The 26,374-nt window shown below is 40.9% G+C and overlaps 1 protein-coding gene across 1 annotated transcript in view; it reads right to left on the bottom strand.

The window, feature by feature from the left end:
- The window catches only part of VWA3B (von Willebrand factor A domain containing 3B), a 63,306-nt gene extending 38,558 nt beyond the window's left edge, over nt 1-24,748 (bottom strand). The window contains exons 1-8 of the mRNA XM_057384809.1: nt 24,585-24,748; nt 22,399-22,484; nt 20,555-20,773; nt 18,888-18,982; nt 16,330-16,580; nt 14,268-14,427; nt 8,497-8,666; nt 6,487-6,665 (exon numbers count right to left, since the gene is read on the bottom strand). Coding sequence (XP_057240792.1) covers nt 6,487-6,665; nt 8,497-8,666; nt 14,268-14,427; nt 16,330-16,580; nt 18,888-18,982; nt 20,555-20,773; nt 22,399-22,438 — 1,114 coding nt within the window. The 5' untranslated portion in view covers nt 22,439-22,484; nt 24,585-24,748. The remainder of the gene's footprint in view (nt 1-6,486; nt 6,666-8,496; nt 8,667-14,267; nt 14,428-16,329; nt 16,581-18,887; nt 18,983-20,554; nt 20,774-22,398; nt 22,485-24,584) is intronic.
- Between the last annotated feature and the right edge of the window lie 1,626 nt (nt 24,749-26,374).

The following is a 26,374-nucleotide window of genomic DNA, read 5'->3' as shown; positions in this document are numbered from 1 at the left end:
AACTTCACTTTTTTTGTACAATTTCCACTTCTTATAACTCCTCAATCACCACAAAGTCAATGGTATATCCAGATGCTGCCACATAACCTTGTTTTCTTGAGGTCCTCTTGAAATGACAAATGCTGTTCTCTGATAGACTTCAAAAAAGGGCTCAAAGCTGGCTCCAGGGCATGAGAGGTGCTTAGTATACYGGAACTAACTTCCAAAGTTGGCCACAGGTCTTTCCCACAGTGGAGGCAAATATATTTTAACACTCTCAGAAAAYAATAAGGAAACTACACAATGAAATTCACTTGTTGCCCCCTGGGCTTCATTGAAAAACCTGGCTCCAAATATTAAACTCAATTTTGATGTTTTAAAGAGAAGACATTTTTGACTCTTTCTATTTCCTAAGGTAAATAATTAATTTTATTTTAATCTTCATTCCTTGATGACTATCTGATGAAATTTTGCTAAAGATGGGGTTATTTTCATCCCCAACATTCTTAACAGTCAAAAACTAATGCTATAAAAAAAAAAAATTATTATGAGGCTATATTGTCAAAAAAATTGGAAAAATCCAAAGCTGGAGTTGAGACAAGGTTTTCTTAATTTTGATAAATATGTTTTTCTTGATGAAAATAATCAAAATATTTATTTCATAAAGAGTAACTACTAAAACTTAGATACCTTGTATACCTAAGCAGCATGATCACTTTTWAAAATCTGTTAAATTAGGTTAGTCTCAGAGTTTAACTGCAATATAGGACAATGMAGAGAAACTGTGTTTAGTGTTACAGTAAAAATATTAAAAACCTGAATTATCAGTTATCCTAACCACAAATACAGGCTACAACCTATTGCAGATTACAACCTATTAATGAATTGCACATAAAAATGCTGARCAAGGCAACCTGTATCTTATCATCCAGTGGTTCACTTAATATACAGTGATGATTCACAGTACAAAAGACATGCCACTAAAGTAGGCTATCATTAAACAAACAATCCCAATTATTTTGCTCTTTGATAAACTTTCTGAAAATAATAATAATAAAATTAAAGTCACACAAAGCAAGAATTCAGTTTTAATTGTGAAATGCTTTCAGTTTCCAAGAAGTATTTTGAATTGTCTTATTGTACACTGCCATCTCCTGGGACCTTCCTGCATTTCAAAAACATCTGTTGCAGCCATTAGGACAAAGATCAACATTCTCTAAATCACAAAAAGCTTTAACAAGCATTCCACAATATAAAACACAAAAGGGAAAAGAAAAATRCAGTCTGTAATCATTGCCTGTTAAACTTAAGAAAGAAGAACTTCAGAAAGAAATCAATTTTTATTTTATAAGAAACCTCTCCCCAGAAATGCAAAATATACAAAATCTGAACATTGGAAAAATTCCAGCATCTGGGGAGCTAGAGATTTTCTGATGAGCACTGAGTAATTGAATTCATACATATCTATATATATATACATATGTGGTCACAATTAAAATCACGAAACACATGCATTCACACACATGCACATATTTCTAAGTTTAAGGCTGTTAAAATGCAATTCCAGTGGCACTGTCTCCAGCTAAATCTGGATATTCTCAACAAGCTGTCAATTACTGTCATCCAGATTTAATTTTATGAATTTTTTATGTAATATTTGAAAATATTGGAAAAAATATGTATACTTCAACTACCTCTAAAACATTACCAATTATATCATTGCTTCATTTCCATTTAAATTGATGCTATGGACTCATGAATTTTACAGGATTATTGTTACTGTCCCCATTAAGATAGATTTATTGCATGAGAAGATACTTTTTCCTTATTTATACTTGCAGCACAGCAAAGTAAAATTGCACGCCCTTTCAAAGCAAGTATGCTTGATGCCACTTGCTACACAGGACAAGCGCAGGCACCAAGAACTTGACATTATGAAATTCCAGTTGCTTAGAAAACCTTTTTTCTGACCACATTTTTTCCTGAATTCAATGGGAGAGAAGCTTGCAAGCAGTGATATCCACAACAGCTTTCTCTCTCTCTCCACAAGAAGCTCAGCTGCGCCTCCACTTCGGCTTCATTTCCCTTACAGCTAAGGAGGAGTGGAAAAGAAAAACTTTTGAAACTGAACCCCCAAAATCAAAACATGCATACACATGCAAGGCATAATATCTTCCAGATGTGGCTTTCAACTGTGACCCATCCCTCAAAACACATCACTGGTAAATGACCAAGAAAGCACAAACCTCACTTTGACTTAAATTCCCCCTGCTCACACCTCAGATGTGCAATTTTTGGGGGACCACCAACTGAGGAAAGCCACCCCTTGGAGGGTTCAGTTCACTACCACTTCAAGCCCACCATCTCTTGCACACATTCAGGCATCCATGTCCCAGGAATAAGCTTGTCTTTAAAAATTGCTTTATCCAGGRAGAGAAAGGGCCCTCTTTGGTTCCTCCTGCCAGGAAGCACTTTCCCAGCTGCCCTGCCTGGCTGTGTAACAGCCAGATCTCTGGGACACCCTGTGTCTGATAAAAACCCACCCCACTGCAAAGGCAGGAGGGTGGCCACCAGTCCACACAAGGGGACTGTCCTGAACACCCTGCAGTCCATGTCCAGCCTGCACCAAGTGCAGTCACTTCCCCTTGGCTGTCCCCACAGTCATCCTGACCCTGCAGAGCACCACGCACTGGATAATGTTCCAGGAGTACCCTGCCTGTAGGTAAAGGTGTTTCTGCTCTGGAGAAGGGAGGCCCTGGAAAAGAGGAAGAGGATGAGGAAGGGTGTGGGGAGAGCCTGGGGCAAGGGGCAGAAGCATTTTGCTGACACCCGTGAATTGAGAAGCAAAATGATAGATCTAAGCAAAACCACAGACACACTTGCACATGTACACGGAAACTCATAACTGCCCTCATTTCCATTTCCCASTAATTTAACTGGTAGGCATCTCAAAAGAAGCAGCTTCTCCACACGTACCTCCCTGCAAACAAACTCATCCAGTTTGACAAGTCACTGTAACCTATTTGACTTGCATACTGCTAATAAAAATTCCTGTATTAAAAAGAACCCTACGAAATATCTACAATACCTTTGAAACAGGAAGCAAATACCAATACAAAAACAAATCATGGAAAACAGAAGCATTTCTTACTCATCTGACTATCTGACTTAGAATGTGGGAGCAAGGAAATCCAAATACAATGGAATAAGATCCATTTGAAGATGAATTTGGGAGCAAAGGAAGATGGGGAAATTTATTTTCTTCACTGCCAGTCCCTTTCTCAGCCTCCACGTGGCAGCAGAGCACAGCAATATACCCTCAGGGATTGATTTTTAAAACCTCCACTTAGAGGAGGGTGCATGAAGGCACAAAGGCGCATAATAGGGTAGTCCCACAGCTTTTCCCTGCATACTGCCAGGTCAAACAGCACTGAAACTCACTGCAGCCCAAACTTGCCCCTTTCCCACTGGGCAAATGGACAAAGCAAATGAACTTTGTATCCCATGTGGTATCGCAGAGCCGCTATCTGCATCACTCTCTACACATTAGCAAAGAGATTTGCCAGGCCAAGGTTAGGCTGCTGAGACTAGACAAAGCACATGCAAGACAAAACCAGAAGCAGTGATCTTTATTACAGCTTCTAGGAAAAGTAGCTACTCTTCAGTCATCATCCTGGCTCTCCAAAGGGACGCTTCGATCTTTCCCATGTCAGTGTACATTAACAGGGTAATGACGCTCTTAAGCTTCCCTTTTTTACACAAAACAACCTGAATTTTTCCCTGTGATGATCAGGTAAATGTGAAAAATCAAGCACAACTAAGAACAGAGCCTTACACAGTTCACAAGGAGGTCAGACACTTCCCTGTTTGGATTTATTACATCAGTAAAATCCTGATTKCAGTCCATTTTCTTTTTTTCTCTCACATGCCAGCTCATCTATTTCACCACAGAGAAACCACTACACAGAGATTTACCGTTTCTATGTCAGTCACTGAGGACCCTCTATTCATTTCAAGATCTAGTTCAAAGTACCATTGCTTTTCAAGCCCTTTGTAGCACTTAYTGCCCTGTTACTCCAAGCAGATACAAATGTGCCCTTTTCCAGAAAGACATCCTTTCTCCACAGCTTCCACCATTCCTTGCCCTCTATGTCTTCAAGTTCCAACTTAAATGTCACCTCCTTTCCACTTACAATTTTAACTAAGTAACAAGATTGCTTAATTCTACAGTTTTTTGCATATGAATAAACTGCACAAAGAATGTAGGCAGAAACGATAATAGGAAAATGAGTGCTGGATGAGGAGATATTATTACATTGATGAAATTAGGCTTTATGTAAAAGCATTTCTCTGCCATAAGTAAATCTGAGGCTGCCAGCATAAAGACCTTAAATCTTCAATGACTTACACCTGTTTTGATCTCAAGCACCCACTCAAAATGAGTGTAAAAAATTTCAAATTTGTCAGTTTCTCACACTTGCTTTCTAAATGACTGCTTAACATGCAAAACAGGGGAGAATTGAGTTCTCATCTAAAATTTTAAATAGTTCACTTCTGATTTGTTTTGTTTAAGCAAATAAAAAGGAGTGAACATGAAGATATCACAGATTYGCAAAATGCTGATATTCATGGATATCCAGAAACTATCGGATGCCCTTAAAACAGCTTTTCCAGTCCATAAAACATGGTTATGAGTTTCAGTTTCCAGCTGTTGCATTTGTGGTACAAAAAGGAACATAATCAAAATATTCCTGTCTCTCCCTTTATTTTCTAGTAACACCACATTTGGAAGATTAAATCTCTGGCTAATTCTCTATTTATTTCCTTGTGTAGTTTATGCCATACATCCAAGAACCAGTTTCAGAGCCCGTTAGTGAGTAATCAACACTTTTATTTTTATTGCTTATTATTACACCCTTGAATGAGTCTCTGAAACAAGAGAAATCAGACACAGACCAGAATAATTCTTCAATGTGTTTTGTTTTCTGAAAGGACTTCAGATCCTGCACATGACTGAAATGCTCCAATTGGCTGCCAGTGATGTCATGACTGTGCTTGTAATACCCAGTAAATGCAGAAAGCTAATTGTGTTCCTTTTTAATGTGTAAATTCTACTACATAATAGCAATAAGACACAACAGACAATGCACTTCAAGGGGATTACTGCCCTTTTGAGCGATTAAAGCTATTCAGCTTTTAGCTTTAGAAACAGTGGTGAGGAAGTAATTTCAGTCATATAGGAGCTCTAGATTCATCTATTGAATCAGGCTGACTGCCCCGAGGGAAGAGGGAGCCAGCTTCCCTCATGCACACCCCCAAATGTGGCACAGCAAGAAAGCACTCATGGTAGACTGAAGGCAATCATTATGCTCTGCATTAGTATGAAACGGTTGTGTTTTAAAGCAGATTCTGATGTCGGTTTCGAAAGTCTGGATGGGTGAAGCTTGAGTGTCCCTTCACAAAGCAAAAAAAGCAGGTGATACCTCACTCCTTTATTTCTGGCCCTCCACAATGGTCCTTTCCCTTGTGCTGTTATAATCATGGTCCTAGTAAAGGACAGGTTAGTACACAAGAAACTTTATTACAACCCAAATATGGACCAATTAGTCCAAGACTGACAGACAGCCTTAACATGAGCCACCAAATCCACCTTACACCTACAGTGAGAAGAGGATAACACTCTTCTGCCTTTGGGGCATCATTTATGCCCCCAGCAAAACAGGTGTAGGGGGGCAGGGGGGTGTTGAGMCATTAGACTGAAGAAGTCTTATGATTCCTGATATCTAAAAGAAATGTTTTTGGGTTTTTTTTCACTCTCCTGCTGAGAAAGAAATAAATCTGAGAAAGACATCAGATTTGACACACAAAGCCTCACTTCACATCACAAGCCAGTCTCCTCCCAACTGGGCTGAAACCACAGTTCAGTCCYGCTGAACACTTACCCAGAGGAAGTAGCACTGTGACTAATAAGAAACACACCGAGCTTTCAGCCCGGTCCACCCACCAGTGAAACTGTTTATTTTRGTTGTTTCCTCCTGGTATTTTTTTCTATCAATCCTTCCACCATCACTTTGCCCTGCCCACTCTATGGTCACTTTATTGTGCTTTTTGCCTGTCTTTGTGAGGAGTTCTTGGAAGAAACAAGTAAACCTCATGTTGATTTAATCCCCTTATACTGTGTATGAACTTTGCCTATACTGATGTGGCTGTTGTATCATATRGTCTGCCACACTATTCCTCTTCCTTTCTACCATTTTTCTATACATTTCCACAAGGTCACTGGCATAAGCACACAAGTTCATGTTCCTAAATGAATTATTTTATCTCCCTTTTTTTCACTTCTCTTTCATTCTCACATGCACATCCTCTAATCTTTTCTTTTTTGTCTTTTCCTTGTCCTCTCCCTCCCACCCAAAGAATTTCCATTAGACCAGTCCTGTTCTCATCTCACCCACACCTACAGGTGTTTTTTATTTTACACTCATCGAGTTGCTATACTACATTTCTATTCTGACATGTCGCTGATAATATCAGTATAATCTTGGGGTTTATATTGTCTACCTAGTGGCACTCGCCCTTTCACTTTCCTCGAGTCCAGGGCAATTAAACTTTTTCCATCCTCTTCATATTTTAGTGCAGGTCGAGCAGCATCTCTACAGTCATTCTTCTGAGCAAAAGCATGGAACCTGTAATACAAAATGAGTTTCCACCAGTACACAAACTACAAAAATACTCTCTAATTTTTAAGGGATGTTTTTCACACATACAACTTTAGAATTATATCTAAAACTTCAACTACAATAAGATTATTAATATTATCAAATCTTTTATATACATTTATGTACTTTCTGAAGTTTTCTCATGTAGAATATTCTTTCATTTTGATATCACTTACTGCAAGGCACCTTTTTTTTCATTTTCCTGGAAATCTATTTTTAATTAATGCTTTTAAGAGGCTGAGCAGGCATGTAATTTGAGATGTCTGAGATGACACTAACACCTTTTTATCAGATTATCCTCTCAGTTGAAAGCCTAACAGGAACATTTATTTCATTATTGACATACAAATCAGGATGATGAGCAGACTTCATTTATTCTCATTGTCAAAACAGAGAAGCTCTCAGAGCGGGAAAAGGATGCGTTTTTAACACAGAACTGCAYGAGAAACAGGTTCAAGCCATGAAAAGCCTGCGAACTTAGCTGTTCCTGTGGGAGAGCTGATTTAAACTATTAGACAGTTATTGGGCAAATATCCATCTGTAAGTCTCTGCACAAAAGCTACACTCATGTAAAAAGATGACAGTGAGAATCGTATCAAACAAAACAATTCCTCCCAGCTCCCTGTCACAACCCTTTTTGCCTCTGTCTCTACCATACAAGAAAYATTCACTTTCCTCTAATGAAGGTAAAAACACTGGCAAAAGAAAATGAGGAATATTGACTGACAAAGTACCTGGTACTATAGAGGTACCATGGTTCCAAATGACCACAATAATCTTAAACACACATCAGACAAGAGCAAACATGACACTTTCCCACAGTCTTGTTTTTGGCAGACGCTCCCATCTCCTAAAAGCTATTTCTAAACACAGATGGCTATAAAAGAACTAAGCAGCTGCCATCTTACCAATTGCTCGGCTGTCATTTGGGAGATTTTTACTGTTGGAGGTCTTCCCACTCTTGCACAAACAACAGTGAAACGGAAAGAGCTAGCAGCCATTTCACAAGTCTGTGTCACTGTATGGTGACTTCTGTTAAGCAGACAAACACCTACTGACTCCTACTGCCTTCCTGCTGTTCAGCATGAGTTTGGTATTGTGGGTTTTCTATTTGTTCATTTGTTTTCCTTATTTTGAATCAAGATTTAAGTCATCTTATCCCTTTCTACTGAAGGCTGATTCTCACCACATGGCTGATTCCCAGGATAAAGTAGTCAACAAGCCATGTGGAATATATCAATTTCCAGCAATCATACCAAAAGGACGTTAAAGAGCATGGTACCGAACTCCTTTTCCATACAACCAGGCCTGAAGAATAACACCCCATCAATTTTCTGTTATTCCATGAGCTGCTCATTTAGGACAGGCATTCTCTTTTCAGTACATGTCTCTATGGCACTTGATTTAACAAAACTCTARATCTTTTTCTGGGGTTTGTAGATACTTTGTAATGTACAAAGCAACATAATGAAAACTTATTTCATTTTATGTTGTGATCATTTCTCCTGAACAGTTTTCCAGACTCCAAGAGAGAGGCAGATAACAGACAATTTGGGGTATAAAAAGGGAATGGCCTTTCTGCAAGCCAGTGAGAACATACGTGGAAAAAAGCTGGTCTGTTTAAGTAGGGTCTGCATTCTAGACATTTCGCTTAAGACTATTTCCCCATCCCCAGATCACTTACTGAACTCTTTGTCTYATTTTCCTCATGGATTATATTCAGGTATGTCCCAATACCATTCCTATCAGCAAAGCACTTCATGAGTACTGAAATCTTTACTGTCCTTCTTTGTCATACCTGCCAGAGGCCAAGCGGCTCAACTCCTTCAGAAAAATAATAGTTTCATCTTCCCTTGCATTGAAAGACACTGCGTTGACTGGACAAGGGCCATCTGAAACCTTCTCGAAGAGTAGCTGTTTTGTGTCCACTGGAACATCACCCACAGCAAAGTAATAAACAGCTTCAACCTGTCATTAAACAGAAAAAAAAGGTAATTGGAATACAAGAGGCAATGTTGTTTTACATAAATCTCTGATRCTTATTCAAGCACTGTCCTGTGCTCAGTATTGGTAGGAAAATTTGGTGAAGCTGATGCATTACTTGGGCTGTAAGATTTTCAGACCTTTGGTTCTTCCCCTTGTTTATGCTAGTAATTCTAGGAAGGCCATACAAAATTTCCTCAATGTGAGAAAAGAAAYTGTCCCACAGTCCCTGGGTCTGATTTTGCCCAAGGCAAGCCTCTTTTCACAGGAGTTAACTGAAGCCAAAGAGAGGTGTAAGGAAAGACAACTGCATCATTAGTCAGAAAAAGGCTCTGTGCCATATGCCACTCTCATCAAGAGACAGGCTATGTTGGTGACTTGCCAAGGCTGAAAATCTGTTGGAATTTTTATAACAGATATAGTTTTAGTGGCAGCATGTATTCTGAAGTCMGGAAATACGCCAGTCAAGAGAGGTGACTGTCCTGCTCTGCTCTGCACCAATGCARCCTCACCTTGAATATTGTGTGCAGCTTTGGTCACTGCAAAATAAGAAAGATACTAAACAGGACTGGAGAGAGTCCWAAAGACAGCAACAAAGATGGGCCTTGAGGGGAAGCTGTATGAGTGTCTGAGGTCTCTTGGTCAGTTCAGCCTGGAGACAAGSAGACTGAGAGRAGACCTCATTGCAGTCTTCCTCAGTACMACTTCCTCCTAAGGGGAAGAGGAGGGGTAGGCACTGATCTCTTTGTGGTGACCAGTGACAGGACCCAAGGGAATGGCTTGCAGCTGTGWAAGGGAAGGTTTAGGCTGGATATCAGAATTTTTTTTGGCACAGAGGCTGGTTGGGCACAGGAACAGGCTCCCCAGAGAAGTGGTCACAGCGCCAAGCCTGGCCGAGTTCAAGAAGCATTTGGACAACATTTTCAAGCACATGATGTGATTCTTGGGGATGGTCCTGTGCAGGACCAGGAGTTGGGTTCAATGAGCCTGTGAGTTCTTTCCAACTTAGCACATTCTGTGGTTATTAGAATGCTACTGCTGGTATTTACAAATAATTTGTATTTAATAATTTTTATTTTGGGAAGTTTAATACTTCCCAAGGCAGAAGGAAGTTGGCAGGTTTACTATAACCACACACACTTATATTCTGAAAATTGTATTGCAAGAAGAGAGAGAAGCTGAAGAACTGTCCTTTAATTATTGCTTCAATATTATATTATTAGAGGTTTTATGTTACTTGCASTTATCCATGTAACAATCCTCATGGTGAATATGTTTCTTGAATTTTCGCCATCATTAAAAACAAATGTAACAAACACCTATCTCACATGTATCAGTCCTATAGCATAGTACATACCAGCTGATAAATACCAAATAAATAGTWGTTTAACTGAAAAAATACACTTGAATACACTCTCCTCTGTGCCCCGTATGAAGAGTATCATCCTGGAAACTATGCTAAGGCACATGAAGTAAGAAGCCAACATAGCTTCATGAAGACCAAACCATGCCTGAAAATTTGGTAACCTTTTACAATGGGGTTACTGACTTCATCTACCCAGATTTGAGTAAAACATTTGACACTATTCTGCATGACACCCTTGTCTCTAAATTGGAGAGATGTGGATTTGGTGAATGGACCACTCAATGAATAAGGAATTCCCTGGATGTTGCACCCCAAGAGTTGAAGCAAACAGCTAGATGTCCAAGTGGAATACCCATGGATGGTGTCCCTGAGGGGTCGGTATGGAGACTGGCACTTTTTAACATCCCTGCTGGTGACATGGACAGTGAGACCAGCTATWCCCTCAGCAAATTTGCCAACAGCACCAAGCTGTGTGGTGTCTGATGTGCTGGAGGGAAGGGATGCCATACAGAGGGACCCGGAGAGGCTTGCGACATGGAACCAAGTGAAATCCATGAAGTACAAGGACAAATGCAAGGTCCTGCTCCTGGGTAAGAGYAATCCCAAGTTCAAGTACAGGCTGGGTGGAGAATGGATTGAGAGCAGCTCTAAGAAGAAGGACTTGGGGGTGTTGGTTGATGAGAAGTTCAACATGACCCAGCAATGTGCACCTGAATCCCAGAAATCCAAGTGTATCCAAGGCTGCATCAGAATCAGCATKGCCAGCAGGTCAAGGGGAGGTGAGTCTGCCCCTCTAGTCTAGACCCATGAGACCCTTCCCAGAGCACTGTGTCCAGCTCTGGGACTCCCAAAATAAGAAGACATAAACTTGCTGTACCAAATCCAGAGGAGAGCCACAAAATGATTACAGGGAGCACCCTTCTCATGAAGACAGATTGAGAGAATTGGAGCTGTTCAGCTAGAGAAGGCTCTGGGGAGATGTTATAGCACATTCCAGGACCCAAATGGGCTGACATGAAAGCTGGAGAGGGACTTTTCGAAAGGACAAGGGAGAATGGCCTTAAACTAAAGGATGGTAGAATTAGATCAGATGCAAGGAAGAAATTCTTCACAATGAGCATGGCATGKCACTGGGAACAATTGTCCAGAAAAGTTAGGAATGCCCCATCCCAGGAAGTGTTCGAGGCCAGGTTAAATGGGGCTTTGAGCTACCTGATCTAATGAAAGGTATCCATGCCCATGGCAGGGGTGTCGTAAATAAATGATCTTTAAGGCCCCTTAAAACCCAAACCGTTCTGAGACTCTATGATTCTATGAATATGACTAGGAATCCCAAGATGTGCACCACAAAACACACCTATTTGAGTCTGGGATGGAACTGAGGAAACACACATAATTGTACGCACATAATTTCAAGCAGTACTAAAGCAAATTCAGTGTCACCTGCAAGTGTGCTCACACATTTCCACTACTGCCTGTGATACTGATTTGTCTTCCAGCTCCCTGAGTCCAGCACATGAACATGTTTAATCCAGTTTTTTCTCAAAGCCTCCAGTCTGTAGGATCCCTTTACTGTCCCATAGAATAAACTTATTGATAAAAACTGGCATATTTCTCATTTCAAGYTTTCTCCATCATCTACTTTTTGACACCTTCCTCAGCTCTGGAAGATGTCTCTCCCAAGMAGCAACCCAATTTCAGGCTGGATCAGGCAAACTAACAAAGCAGCACCTTGCCATCGTGAACTTCTCTTGGATCTTTCAGAGGCATGAGACACTCCATGGGGGTGGCRATGGCCATAGTTACAGACTCCACTTGCTTGGAAGCAAGCAGGTTTRTGGTTGACTGGGTGTCCTAGCACCACTGGTAATTCTAGACAAATACCAAGGGTAAARAGAAAAATGACTGTTTTATTAAAGTGGAAGATTAACAAAATACTCATTAGCTTTAGAAAAAGATAAACAGAAACAAAAAGAATGAACTATTGCACCAATCTGTGCTTTAGTTCAGTTTTACAAAGTTCCCTGTCTGCCTCATGCAGATAAAAAGCTATCTGAGCCTGTGCACAGATCTCTCAGGTGAGACCCAGCCCTTGGACAACACCATGTTCCTGCTACTTTTGCTGAAGAGGCTCCTGGCCCAGAGGAATGCATGCATATTGCACAACCATTTTTCCCTGTGTTCCTCCAGATTCACATCTTCCCCTCTGTTCTAAGACTGTCATTAATTCATAAACTTGATATTCAACAAGAATAGAAATTTTCACACTTTCTCCAAGGGATTTACTGCCTGCCTCTGCAGCTTTTAAAATGCTGACATTTATCGGGCATAGCTGATACAGAACCAATCCTTCACAAGAAAATAAAAAAAAAAATCGTGAACCACAGATAATTCACTGTACTTAACCACAAACACAGCAATATACCACAAAGGAAATGTCTCTTATAGATTAGTGGGGAAATGTTAAAATCAAGTCCATCATATTTTGAAAATTGTAATTTATGCATTTAAACAAGCAAACAAATTTCATACAAGAACAGAAAGGAGAACAAAATGAACAGTCCTTAATAGTCTTTATCTTGGTGGGGAGGTGTTTTGGATGAGTGATTCACGCTTCATGGAATGGCACCTGTACAGAACTAYAGGATAGACACTGTGGATGCATTTGTGGCAGGTAGAGCTCAAAGGATTGCAATGTTACAGCAGAGTGATCTTGAGCCTGGGACTGACAGGTCACAAAAAAATCTAAGGAGTCACCATGCACAGGAAGAAAAGACCAGCTAAAGGAATGAAAAGAGACATGCCTAGGGAAAAAAAAAAAAAAAAAAAAAAAAAAAAAAAAAAAAAAAANTTTTATTTTGGAGCAACTACTGTGGATGAAGCCAGTTCTCAGGAATGAGTTATTTATGGACTCCTCAGTAAGTAGACAACTTTTGCCTAGGACTGAATGGGATATTCCCCAGCTGCGCTACACTGAAGCTTGCACTTAAGTGAACTGTCAATTAACGAATGATAATGACTCTGTTTAGGAGTAACAGAAGTTTGTTTTATGTTAAGCACCTGTCACAATTGACTCCCCCAGACTGYCTATTGGCCCACCAATATTTCTTTTACCCAGACAATACTGAAATTTAAATACAACTTTTAAGTTACTCATCAGGAAATCAGCATTATACTGCAAATTGAAAATGTTAATAAAATCTATGGAAGGGGCATTTAAAAAAGATTCATTAAAAAAAATTCACTGGTGAAAAATTTGTTCCTTACTCAGYTCATTTTTAATATTCATTTCCAAACATCAAGTCTCATCTGGATGAAAATCCAGCAGCACAGGGAACTGGAAGGTAACTCAAACCAAATTTACCTTCTCCTTCATGCAATGTCCAAGAAAGAGATTTACAAAGGAGTTAAGATTGGATCTGTGCACAGGAATGGATGTTAATGGCAGTAAAAAACAATGATTCTACTGCAGACAGTAGGCCAAAATTTCCATTAAATTCAGGTATCAAAGAAATGAAAGAATATACAKTGTAAGGAAATGTCATAAAATATCTCTTTAATAACACAAGTTTTAAGTGACTAGCTTAAAATGATGACATATAATTTTTATTTCTTGTGACTCTGCTTTAATGAATAAAGTAATATGGCRCTTTTAGAAATAAATAGCATTTAATTGCAGGAATAACTGCAAGCTTTGTCTCTTTGGAAGAAAGTCTAGCTATCACCTGGCTGATGGAAAAGAATTTGCATAGCCCTATCATGAGCTAATACTACATAAATCTCTGTACTCCCTATTTTGAATTTTAAATATAACTTTTCATAAGAAAGTTGGATACAGAACAAAACAAAAATGGTTTCCCTGCTTTCAATAATGYTGATACTAGAAATTTTGTTATAAATTTGAAGCCCTGAAAAACTTCTATGGCAAAGAAAGTGGAAGGGCAGATGTTTTCTCTTTCCCTTAACGACTGAATGTTATTTATTCTGGGTACTCTAGAAAAGAAAATAAACAAGTTTCTGCATTCAAAATACAGTACATTTACATAAAAAGACAATCATGAAGCATAGTATGCAGCTACACTTGAGGGAAAATAAACCTTTCCAAAAGCTGTCATTAATATTTATCTTTGCAACACTGATCACGGCAAATCACAGCAGCCAGCCTAGCACTGAATATTTTTGGATTTACTTGAGGCTTCTGAAAAGATGTATGAGCTTACCGCTTCATCACCCATGGCTTCCAGCAGGGCTTCAGCAGAGCTGGTATGGCTGACAGCTGTCATATGGTCCAGCTTCCAGAGCCACGTAACCGCAGACTTTACAGTATGCTCAGACACAGGAGTACATTTCTGTTGCCACTTCCTAAGATCCTGAGCAGCCCTGAAAATGAGATTAACTATAAATCAGAAACCATGAGGATAATGCTGGCAAAACAAGACAGTGGAGCTCTGCTATTGTTAAAAYTCTTTTATAATCTTAACTAATAATTACAATATACCATAGGTACTAAATCTAGACTTGCAATAAAGTAAGCAGAGAAAAAATGAGAAAAATATTGTAATTTTATAAGATTTTTTTGGAGACAATTGTTTCCAAAGCAGCGTCAGGAGAGATACTGTATTTTTAAAAAGAGTTCCTGATTCATAACTCTCCCTATCATAAAAACACAACCAGGTTTTTAAAATACGTGCATTAAAAAAAGTCTCTTCCACAGGTCTSATTCCACAATGTGCTCCATGACCTTTGGGTTAGAGCAGTTTAACTGACACTTTTCTTTTGCAGTAGAGCTGATCTTTAGCTACCCATCAAAAATAAAATTTGTGATGCTAAGTTTTTTGATATTTTAATTGATAAAAGACCAAAGTCTTAATGGAAGAACAGATTTACAAAGCCAATGAGCACTTTTGCCTGTGAACTGGTACAYAAAAAGACAGAAAGGAACTAAAAACCAACTGGTTCCAGTATCTGTGACATTACATCAAGAACTACTTTGAAGAGCTTCATGCAAATCTAAAGGACAAATATGTTTCCCACGATTCTTTTAAAGTAGTAATTTATATGCTATATTGTTCCTTGTTTCCCTCCTCCAAAAACAAACCAATTGATGAACATAATTTTTGTTTCAATTTTGACTTTACTTTGCAGTTAATTTTTAAAGAAAAAGCTCTCTGTTCTCAAAAACTATGGAAGATACCTTTTTTGGAAAGTATCTTCTTTGGAAAATACCTACTTTTGCAACAGATTGCCCTGAGAAGCTGTGGATCCCCATCCCAGGAAGTGTTCAAGGCAAGGCTGGATGGGGTTTTGAGCAACCTGGTCTAGTGAAAGGCACCRMTGCCCATGGCAGGGGGTTGGAGCTAGATGGTCTTTAATGTGTCTTCCAACCCAAACTCTTCTGTGATTCTATTACTCTCCTTTTCACATCTCAGTTGTATCACAATCTAGAGAATTAAGATAGGGCACCAGAATCAAATCTGTAACGCTTGGGTAAAATAACATAAAGAATCACCATGTAATTGCAAGTTAACATTGTGGAACCAATTTTAAAATTGTATGATCGAATTTGTGCATAGTTTTTTCCACTCATCTATCCAAACCCAAGCTTGCACTTCAAACTCTAATGGATGTATGAGAAATTTTGCAGATAGGTAAAATTTGAATAGCTGCTTCTATTCTTCTAACTAAATGCAAATTCATTTACTCCTTTTAGGGAACAAGCTCTTGGAAATCTAGTTTTGTTATGGAAATCTAGTTTTGTTATGGAAATCTACCATTGTTTCCTACTGCTGCTACTGATTTCTGTGGCCATGGAAATCAATAGAAATACAAATAGCTATGCCTGTGCCTATGGCACTTGGGGGAGTGCACATTTAGCTGCAAGGCAGAAACCTGTAATGTCTAAAGACACAAGCATGCAAAGGTGGTCAGATAGAACCTCACTTTCACTTCAGTATTTGCAAGAAGTAAAATGGGGAGAGTCTTTTTAGTAGAACCTGTAGCAACAGGACAAAGGGTGATGGTTTTAAACTAAAAGAACCTAGATTCAGACTAGACAAAAGGAAAAATTCTTTTACAATGAGGGTGCTGAAACCCAGGAGCAGGCTGTCCAGAGGTGGGAGATGCCTCATGCTGGGAAACATTCACGGTCAGGCTGGATAGGGCTTTGAGCAAGCTGGTGTAGTGGAAGGTGTCCCTGCCCATTTGCAGGGGTGCTGGACCAGATCATCTTTAAAAGTGCCTTCCAACCCAAACCATTCTATGATCCTGATTATTTCTGCTTACCGAATGAGGTTGAATCTGGCAATTTGAATCACCTGTTCAACAAGTACCATGGAAAGTGCATCCCGACATAGATCAAATTCAGCTGGAGCTGCAGTGCCAAAATCCAACACAATGACAATGCACTGTTCTTGAATCACTCCAAATATCTGCCGGCTCTCACTGGTTAACCATTCCATTCGCTGCTTATATAGCTCAATAGCTCCCATTAGACAATCCACAAAATGAAGAATCAGTTCTTTTTTGGCTGTCAGCTTTATTCAAATAAGGGAGAGAAGGAAATTGAACATCAAAACAAATAATACAAATGCAGCCCCAAGCTCAGCACAGCTGCAATAGCTAGTTTGTAAGTGTCAGATATGCCAGCCAAGGTAGCAGTGAAAACAACCCATTTTCCTTCCACTGTTTCAAGAGCAAATCCTTGACAAATGCATCTAAGCTATAAAGAAAAGGCACTGCATTTTGTCCTAATTGCTTTTCATAATCTTTTTATATGAGCATGGGACAGTGCCAGTGGGCTGTCTGACTTGTCTGTCTCAAAACTGGAGCAATTAGAATGAGCTGAACACAGGCAAGGATGTAGAAAGGGCTGCAGAGCAGATGGGTGAACAAACAAGGACACAGAAACTTTGTACCTTCTTAGACTAGAACTTTGACTAGCTTTTAAAAAAAAATTACAGCAATATAAGGCAGCATACGGTTTGGTTCTAGGGCACTTCAATCTCCACCTTGTCTTTAGCATTTGAAAGGAAAATGTAAAATGTTTCTTGTTTGTACTATTATTTCACTAACAATGCCCACCATTACAGATTAACTATTTGTGGGTAGGTGCTTAGGCAAATTAATTTCAGATAACTGCAATCAACAACTAAAACTTCCCAYACCATTTCAGTAAAGAAAAAATTAGATTCAGTATTAAAATTAAAATCAGCACATTCTCYCTTCAAGTAAGTGTATACATATTTACCATGACTTGTGGGTCTAAAAATGTACCACAGAYTCCCCCCATATCTCTGACCCATGTGAGCTGATTTACTGGTTGCCTTCTACATCTAACTTCCTTTCCAGGACTAAGTACAGAACTTTGGAAATAAAAAGGTTTTTATACAAGAAYATTTTACAGGGAGAAGATATTTTGTGTGTCAGTCTGCACACTTCTYCCTCATTTTCCCGTGTTCTTTAATATCAGCTTGGGCCCTGTAATGTGCCTCTCAGATACAGAGTCTCAGGCAGTCTGCCAAAGGAATGTAGGCCTGGGAAGGAGCACTTAGAAATCCAGTTTCCTCTTAGGACAGTCAGACTCATACATAGAAGTTTATTGCACTATACTGACCAAACTCCATCTTAAAATAAAGCTGTTTTCTTAGAATATCCCCTCACTTGTAGTAAGCGAGTACAGATTTCCACTTCTCTGAGAACCAGGAAACTTCTGACTGTCCAGCCTAATTTCATTCATGGCAGTTCATACCCATTTATTTTTGGACTAGAATGCCTTTTAGCAGAGAAAACTACAGCTTTTCCCTATCCCTGTAATTTGCCTTTCTGTAGCATTCAAGGGCAATACTACCCTTCTTCTGTTTTCTTTCAGGCTTATATTTCAGCATCAACCAAGCCTTCTTATAAGATCATCATTCCATTGCAGTTCATCCTATCAGCTCTTCTCAGTGCCTGCTCTAGTTTGAATTGCTTTTTCTTAACCTGTAGTAACTATATACAATATTATACTCAATATCCTAAAGAGATCTGACAAGATCCTGTATAGTAGCAAAAATGTCTTTCCTGCTGCTCACAACATGTCGTAGGATTAAAAGACATTATGTAGATATTTCATATTGAATTTATAGGAATAAAATGATGGRAAAAGGCTCTCTGAAATGGTTTTTAACCCATTTTTAAGCTTTGTGCCTCAGAAGTGACTTTAGTCATCATAAAAAATGACAAAGCATTTGCTTTTGTAAAATCCTTTATAAATTAACTCTCTCCCTTCCACACGCACACGCACATCTCCTCAATCAGAATCCATCCTCTTAACAATGGGGCCGCCAGCAGCTGTTGCTAAGACATTCTTTAGAACATGAGCCTGGGCAGAGATCCAGTTAGCTGTCTCTATAGAGTAGGCTGAGCCTTTTGTGACCTGCTGGCACTAAGCAAAGCACTGCTTTGCATTGGCCAAGACAGCGCATTATGTCTTCTTATTTCAGCGTCCCCATTTGTTTTATTGATTACATTTTTTTTAACTCATTTCGAGCATCTTCTCTTCAACGGTTCCATATTTCAAGGGGTAGATGTTGCTTAGAAACTGCAGCCTTGTCTGGAAAATGATTTACTGCAAGCTGCACCAGGGCAAGACACTAAAACTTAGAAATGAAAAAAGATATCCTGCTTTTCTACCGATAGCTACTACTAAGTCTGACAAAACAGAATTAAAAATTATAAAAATATAAAGTTCTCACAAACAATGTAAGCATTTAATGCCACAGAAAGGCATTTTAATCATATTATTCTGCTACAGTGATAATAACTTCTAAGCATATAGGACGTTACAAGTCAGTCACACTTACATTATACACGCTGCCATCTTGTGCTCTCTTGTATTGAGGAAACAGACCATCTGCATACCGAGAAGCCACAGGTTTCCCCAAGGTGGTCACATAATCTACAGTAAAATTTACAAAAGATCAAGTTGCTAATCTTTGGAACTACTTCAAACAGGTGTTTTTCAGGCTGATGTGTATGTCATCCATGTGTGAGGCACATGCATCTGTATTGAGCTCTTGATATTAAGAAACTTAAAAGAAGTTCTAACTCTGTTTTGTTTTACAATTATTTTCTGCTTACATGTAACATGGGAGTCTGAGGCTCTCAGCCTCTGGCTGCATCTCCTGTTGTTCCTGGCTGCATTCCCTGGCTGGACCCTAGACATGGTTAATCACCTCACCCTGCTGCAGGACTGTATCCAGTGAGGACATTGCCTGGGCTGCAGTCCCTTTCGGCTCCTGGTTCATTTTCCTCCCATAGAGCAGCCCTGCATTTGCTGCTTCCTGCTAGTTTAGTCAGAAGTTAGGAAAAAGATGCATATCTAATTATTTAGAGGCCAAAAAGCAACATGCAACTTTAATTATTGTGAGGTTTAGGCAACCTCACAACAGGACTTGCAAATATTTGTCTGTCAAACAAAATACAAAATCTGGTACAGATAATGCTGTTCTCTTACACAACTAAATGGGTGCAGAAGTGAGTGCATCTAAGGAAAAGGTTGCACTCTGCACTTTCAGTAGCTAGAAATCTTCTCCAGGATCTCTACTGATAGGAAAACATTAGGGGTGGGAAGAGTTAACGTCACAAAACAGCTATCTGTACACCATGCTGCCCTGCCAAACTAGTACATTCTGCTCCTAACACTGTAACAACTTTAACCCTGCTTAACAGCTTCTCCTTCATCTGCAGCATACAGGGTTTCAGGAACTGCACTGGTGATCTTTGAATGCCCCATGGACACAAGCCAGCCAAAATCTTAAATTATGCAACTTAGAACTACTGCAATACATTACAATTCCTACTTYTCAGGCAGCAAGATGTTCAAAGAAAATAATATATTACCATGCTCTGCAAAGCACCATTATGGCAGTGGTTAATAATTTTTAGCAAACTCTTTCCCTCCAGCTGTCAGATAATTGCAAAGGAACATTTCTCCATAGTGTGACTTTGSATGAAAAGCAGACTGAATTCTAATTAAATTTAACCTTCTCCTTAAAGCTGGATACCCGGAAATATTATATTATTCCCAAGCACATTAACTAACCCTGATGACCAATAGTAGATCACAGATTATGGCATGGCATACATTACATTTGCCACCTAAAAGCAGACAGAGATCTTACTGTGAGTTATTCGAAAGAAAAATATTGACAGTCTCAGCACCACCAGCTATTTCCCAGCTACAGCTAAATTGGTGAGGATGTGAACTGCAGCCTAGGGTAAAGAAACAGTAAAGTTAGTAAGGAAAGRTATTCTCAAGATCTGAAGTCCTTCTCATATCAAAAGGAGATGGAGTTTCTCAGTTCTCAGAACCAGCAATGTTAACAATTGTGGATACAACTTCCTTTTCTGCCATTATCATAATAGACAATGTGAGMATCTCCACTGTGTACATTCAGGTGCAGAATGAGACCCTCTTAACTATTCAAAGTTGGGGGATTTATTATCCTATTATTGATTTTTCTTATACCTTTCCTGTGTTGGAATCCAACTTGGGACAAAATCTGGGACAGGGACAATTTGTTTCTTTTGAGACCATAACATTGAAGCCATTTAGAAGATGAAATAAGGGATTGTACATCTGTTCTCCACTGACTGATTGCCAGTCTTCCTTCCTTCTCTTTTGATTTCTTCTTGAGAGCCTTACGGGAATCTTCAGGATCTTGTCTGTGCTTTGAATCAAAGGCATCTGCTGTAAAGACAAATGAGGGAAATATAACATCTGTATTTTAACCAAACAATTTCAAAACCAAACAAGATTAATTTCACCTTTCTCTACCTGTATTCCATGGTCCTGTGCACACATATAGCTCACCTCTTGTTTTCCTCTTTTTATACTGAATAATGTTCTTAATCTGGAAAGCTGCTCTCAGTCCTACACATCCACTTGCTGTTATATCATTTTATTCATCCATATACATTCACCTTCAATTTATGAAAGACAATGTCTCTTGCAYGCTGAAATTCAAGCCCTGAATTCTAAGACCAGTTTGCCAAATGGCAGTTCTTTCCGCTTCTAAGACATCCCTCCTAAGTCTTGGGAATCAGAACACATAATARGCATTCAAAGATTGCCAGATCATCACTACATATACATTAGAAACATTATGCAATAAACAAGTATTTCCTAAAAATTGTATGTTGAACTCCTGCTATAAGCAATAGCACTATGAACTCCTATAAGCAATAGCATTGCCCCCAGAAGATCCTGACTTCATTGCAGGCTGGTGAAATTCCCTCTGGTTACATCATTTGCCCCAAGTGTAAGTGATGATTCTGTCAGTTTCTGCTCTGGGCTGTGATGGATCATGCGCATGCACAAGAAATCATGGACATGAAGGTCCAGGTTCATTTTAAGTTCTACAGGACATGGAACACACCTCAGCACAGAAGTATGGTTTTCTAGGCTAGCTCCACTTGCATTTGGTAGCAGTGGCAGCTCAGAGTCCAGAGTGCTGAGGCAGAAATGAAAGCAATGACAACAATATGCCTCTGTTCCTCTGCACAGAGGTTCTAGGAGGACTTTGGTATTTCCTGTTCATTCCCAAAATACTCTGCCTGAGTTAAGCTGGCTCTAGTTGATTAAATACCCTTTCTGTATCTAAGTTTACCTTCTGTGGACTTTAGAAATTTCTGTTCATTTTCCCCAGCACCAGCACCATTCAGTGTTCCCAATCCTCCATTGCCTATATACTGTAAGCTGCCTGTATATGTACTGCAGGTATCAAACTGGTCCAAAATACAAAGACAGGTACTTCCATCTTTAACGCCTACAAAATAACCTTCAGTCTAGCATGGCACATGATCAGAACTCCCTGCAAAATTCAAGCATTATAACAACCAACCTTGGCTCCTTAGATAGACAGCTCCTCAGTTAACACTACAGAAAGGAAATGAGACTGTTATCTTCAGAAATCATCTTTCAGTGACAGAGGGCTTCTATACCATGTAGACTGGCACAACTTCTTTCACAGCCATCAGTCCTACAAACAGGATGCTGGGCTGGCAGCCCTCCTTTGCTCTGTGCAGAAGCAGCAGTGACAGATGTTAACTCTAGAGAGAGGCAGGTGAAGGTTTTGCAGCTGCTCAAGCTTTGAATATAGTCAGGCACTACTCATAGTCGCTTGAACAGTCARTCCCAGTTTCCTTCTCCAAAAATACATACAGGCCAGCACAGCATGCCATACAYAGCCCAGGTGAGAGTGGCACAGCTTCAGAATGGCAATGGTTCAGCTAGCACCATGAACGCCACAGAGCTTGGAAGTTATCTAGAAAAACAGGGAATCTATGCAAAAATAGTGATGAAATACTCACAGTCACTCCAGGAAAGTCTCTTAGATGGTTTGGAAGTCATGACAGATCTCTTGACTGGCAGCTCCTCTTTGCTTTATGCTGAAACCCTGAGGAATCATCATGTTTTAAAACAATTAAGATATTGCCACCCAGAGGTCAGTATGAACTGCAGACCACCTCCACATGCCCTCCAATAATTTAAACTGCTGAAGGATGAGATCAGAATTTTATTCAAGCAAAAAAAAATATTATAAAATAAAAAGGACAGCTACTCCCCATCTCTAGAAAGGTTGAAGTTAGATTTGACAGGGATCCACGAGCTCAAAAATGGAAAATCAGGAAATTGGCAATATTGTTCCACTTCCTTCACTCTAAATTATCACAAAAACAAAGAGCCAATATGCTAGAAAAATGAGTGTCATGTTTTGGCCTGCTGTCAGCCAGTTGTATCATATTCTATTATTGTTTTGCAGTATAGCTTACCTTTACTGTAATTCAATTTATGACTAAACCTGTGAGTATCTGAGATGCAATTTTGTGAAGAGATTCATAACTTTGCCTGTAAGACTACAAGATGATTCACAAAGAAAAAGAATTATGYATGTGAATGTGGTATAAGGCCCAACTGTGAATAAGAAGACACAGCACAGTGTATTGCTTTGAGACATAATGCTTTGCCATTGACTTGGTTTTTCTTTTAATAAGTAAGAYGCATGAATAAGGGACATTTATGAATCACTTGCAGGCCAGCTCTTAGCTATTGTCATCAAGCAGTTTTTCCCACAGGAAAAGCGAAAATGGGATAAAATATTTAACCCAGAGACTTAGCCTTCTCCCTCTTCCTTCACTACAGAACAGAATATGCTATTTATTCTTCTCGTATGAGTTTAAATAGCCATATGAAAACATATAAACCATTCCAGTCTTTGTCCTGCTCATGAAGAAAGACACAAACAGTGTGAAGGGCAGGGAGGAGTTTAAAAAACAGGACTCTGTTTTGCACCCTAACATCCCAGGTGTTGTGCAGCACAACTCCTGACTAGCCTTGGCATCGGAGCAGTAAAAGGAAGCCCTTGCCACAGGGGAGCCATGACAGACAATGCCTATAGTAAAAGGCCACAATAAGGYACAGGGTTTGTGCCGCTTTTCTCTCAGAATTAAGAAGTACTACCACAGCACTCTCACGGTAATAGCTGAGACACATTAGAGGCAGYAGCCTGCATTAGAGAATGAATCCTAGGTGCTATCACATTTTCCAGATGCCCAGGGGTATGGCAACAGATTTTCCCTTGCCTCAGCCTCCAGCAACACCCCCAGTTGCTTGAACAACACCTGGACATGATAKGCCATCTCTGTATGAAAAGGAGCATTTGAAAGCAGACGAAGCAACTTCCAGTGGAAACAGAGTTTTACCTCAAGTCTTGGAAATAGCAAGCTCAAAACAAACGGTAGCTGGGATAACCTTCGGCCCAAGACCTGAATCCAAACAGGTTATTTTCAAAAGGTGAACCAGAGTTCATCTGGGAACTTCTACCCTTTCTGCTCTGGCCAGCACAAACAAACTGCTTAAGCCGTCACCCATCACCAGATCCGAGTGTGCAACACGTGCAGGTGGCAATGCTTGCTGAGGCCATTCCACCAGGCCACCCTTCACAGAAGGAATGCCTCAGGAAAGCCCCCATGCCTTACAGCCCAGAGAACTGCCTCACACCACCTGAAGTGCCAAACCCCAGAAAAAGGAAATGTAGAACACTGAGTTTGGTGACTGCCCACTGCGGAAATGGAATCATGGAATCACAGAACGGGTCAGGTTGGAAGGGASCACAGTGGGACATCTGGTCCAATCTCCCTCATCAAGCAGGGTCATCCCAGAGCACATGGCACAGCATTGGATCCCGACTGGATCCACTGGACAATCTGTTCCAGTGCTCAGTCACCTGCACAGTAAACAAGTTCTTCCTCATACTCAGGTGGAACTTTTTATACATCAGTTTCTGCCCCTTGCCTCATGTCCTWGTAATTGCCACCACTGAGAAGAGCCTGGCTCCCTCCTCTTAGCAACCCACTCCCCCTCTTTAGCCATTTATACACATGCATGAGGTCCCTTCYCAAACAGAGCAGAGGTGTCATAGCAAAACCACAGCGGGGCCTGTGAAAGAGGGGAGAGAGGGGCAAAGACCACAGGGGGCCCCGGCAATGTCTCTCACCAGAGCTGCACCTCCGCAGCGCCCACCTGTATCCGGGCCGCGTCCCCGGATACACCGCATGGGAACGGGCGGGGAAGGGAAGCCGGGGCCTCYGGGGTGAAGGACCGCGGCTCGGCGGCACTCCTCCGTGCCAGCGCCGGGGCCGGGCTGCTGCTGCCCTGCGGCGGGATCGGGCCGCCGCCTGTTCTCCTCCCCCAGCGCGGTGGCGCCCGCCCGGCCGCCCTCACCTTCCTCCGGCCGCGGCCGCACCGCCGCTTGCCCGGCCGCCCTCGGTGCCGTCGGGAGCCTGGAGACCGCCCGGTTGCTACGGCACGGCCTGGCCTCACCCCGCGGCCCCACAGAGCGGAGGAGGGCCTGTGCGAGGGCTGAGCTGCCTGAGGGCGGCCGGCGGGATGGGCACGGGCACGGGCACGGGCATGGGCTTGGGCACGGCTCCTCCGGCGCTGCTGGCCCCGACCCCGACCCTGTCACTAGCCCCTGCCCCTGTCACTAGCCCCKGCCCCTGTCACTAGCCCCTGMCCCTGTCACTAGCCCCTGMCCCTGTCACTAGCCCCTGCCCCTGCTACTGCCCCTGCCACGATCCCCGCCCTGCCCCTTCCCTGCCACTGCTGCCGCAAGGAAACCGATGCGGAATAAATTCATCCTCAACAGGCGCCGGCACAACGCCGTGCATTCAGTCCTTGGGGAGCCAGAAATACACAGGCCAACTTGGAGAGTTACAGAAATCTATATATAGCAGACTCGAGCCTTCTGGTCTCGTTAATTCTTAATTTAGGCTAAGCCGTTGACAATATTTATAACAAGAGCAGCCACGCATGTCCTTCATTTAAATCAGAAGAACAATATATACTGGCTGGGGAGTTCCTGTGCTCACATAATCACAGAATTGGTCAAGTTGAAATTGGTCATCTGTTCCAACCTCCCTCTTCAAGCAGGGTCAGTGCATTACACAGGACTGTGTCCAGCTGGTTCTTAAATATCTCCAGTGAGGGAGAGTCCACAGCTTGTGGAATCTGTGCAATCTCTGTGCAATCTGTTCTCATGTGCAGTCACCAGCACAGTAAAGAAGTTCTTCCTCATATTCAGGTGSAACTTCCTGTGCATCAGTTTCTACTCCTTGCCTCATGTCCTAATGATTGGCACCGTTGAGAAGAACCTGGCTCCCTTCTCTTGGCATCCCCCCTTTAGCTAATTATATGCACCCATGAGGTCCCATTTAAGTCATCCCTTTTCGAAGCTGAACAGGCCCAACTCCTTCACCCTTCTCCCAGAAAAGCCAAAATAAAAACCATTCTAGTGTAGTAAAATATACAAAAATATGTGCACCATAAAACTGAACTTGGTATTAAAAAGCTCCTGTTGATGTAAGATAGCCAGAASCCCAGGTCTTTGTTTACTGTATTTGGCCTGTAAATGTTTGTAAGTTCCAGCTGAGAGACAGATAGGACTGAGAWTTGCACTTTCCTTGTTTTCCTCTGGTTTACTATGCAATCAGAGAATAATAAAAAATCTCTCACTTTATAGGATCAACAGGTCAGCCTTATCTACATATTGATGTTCAGATGGAAACAGTAACCCACAAGCCATCCTGCAGCCCACCAAAGCACTGGCTCCAACTCTCCAGGATTGGTGAACAGGGACAGGCAAGAAAAGTTCCTTATAAGGCATGAGGTTGTGATGGGAGCATGACTTTTTGGAGCTTTAGTTTCTCATACGGTTGGAACCAAGGGTTTCAAGACTAGCCTAGGCATGGCAAGTCATTCAGGATTGCACAACTCTTTCCYTGAGGT

The sequence above is a fragment of the Malurus melanocephalus genome, unplaced genomic scaffold (genome assembly GCF_030028575.1).
Source record: "Malurus melanocephalus ecotype Western Australia unplaced genomic scaffold, MMel_1.1 scaffold_747, whole genome shotgun sequence".
In the NCBI taxonomy this organism is placed as follows: Eukaryota; Metazoa; Chordata; class Aves; order Passeriformes; family Maluridae; genus Malurus; species Malurus melanocephalus.
The sequence above is the reverse complement of the archived record's forward strand: the minus strand, read 5'-3'. Positions and strand labels throughout refer to the sequence as shown.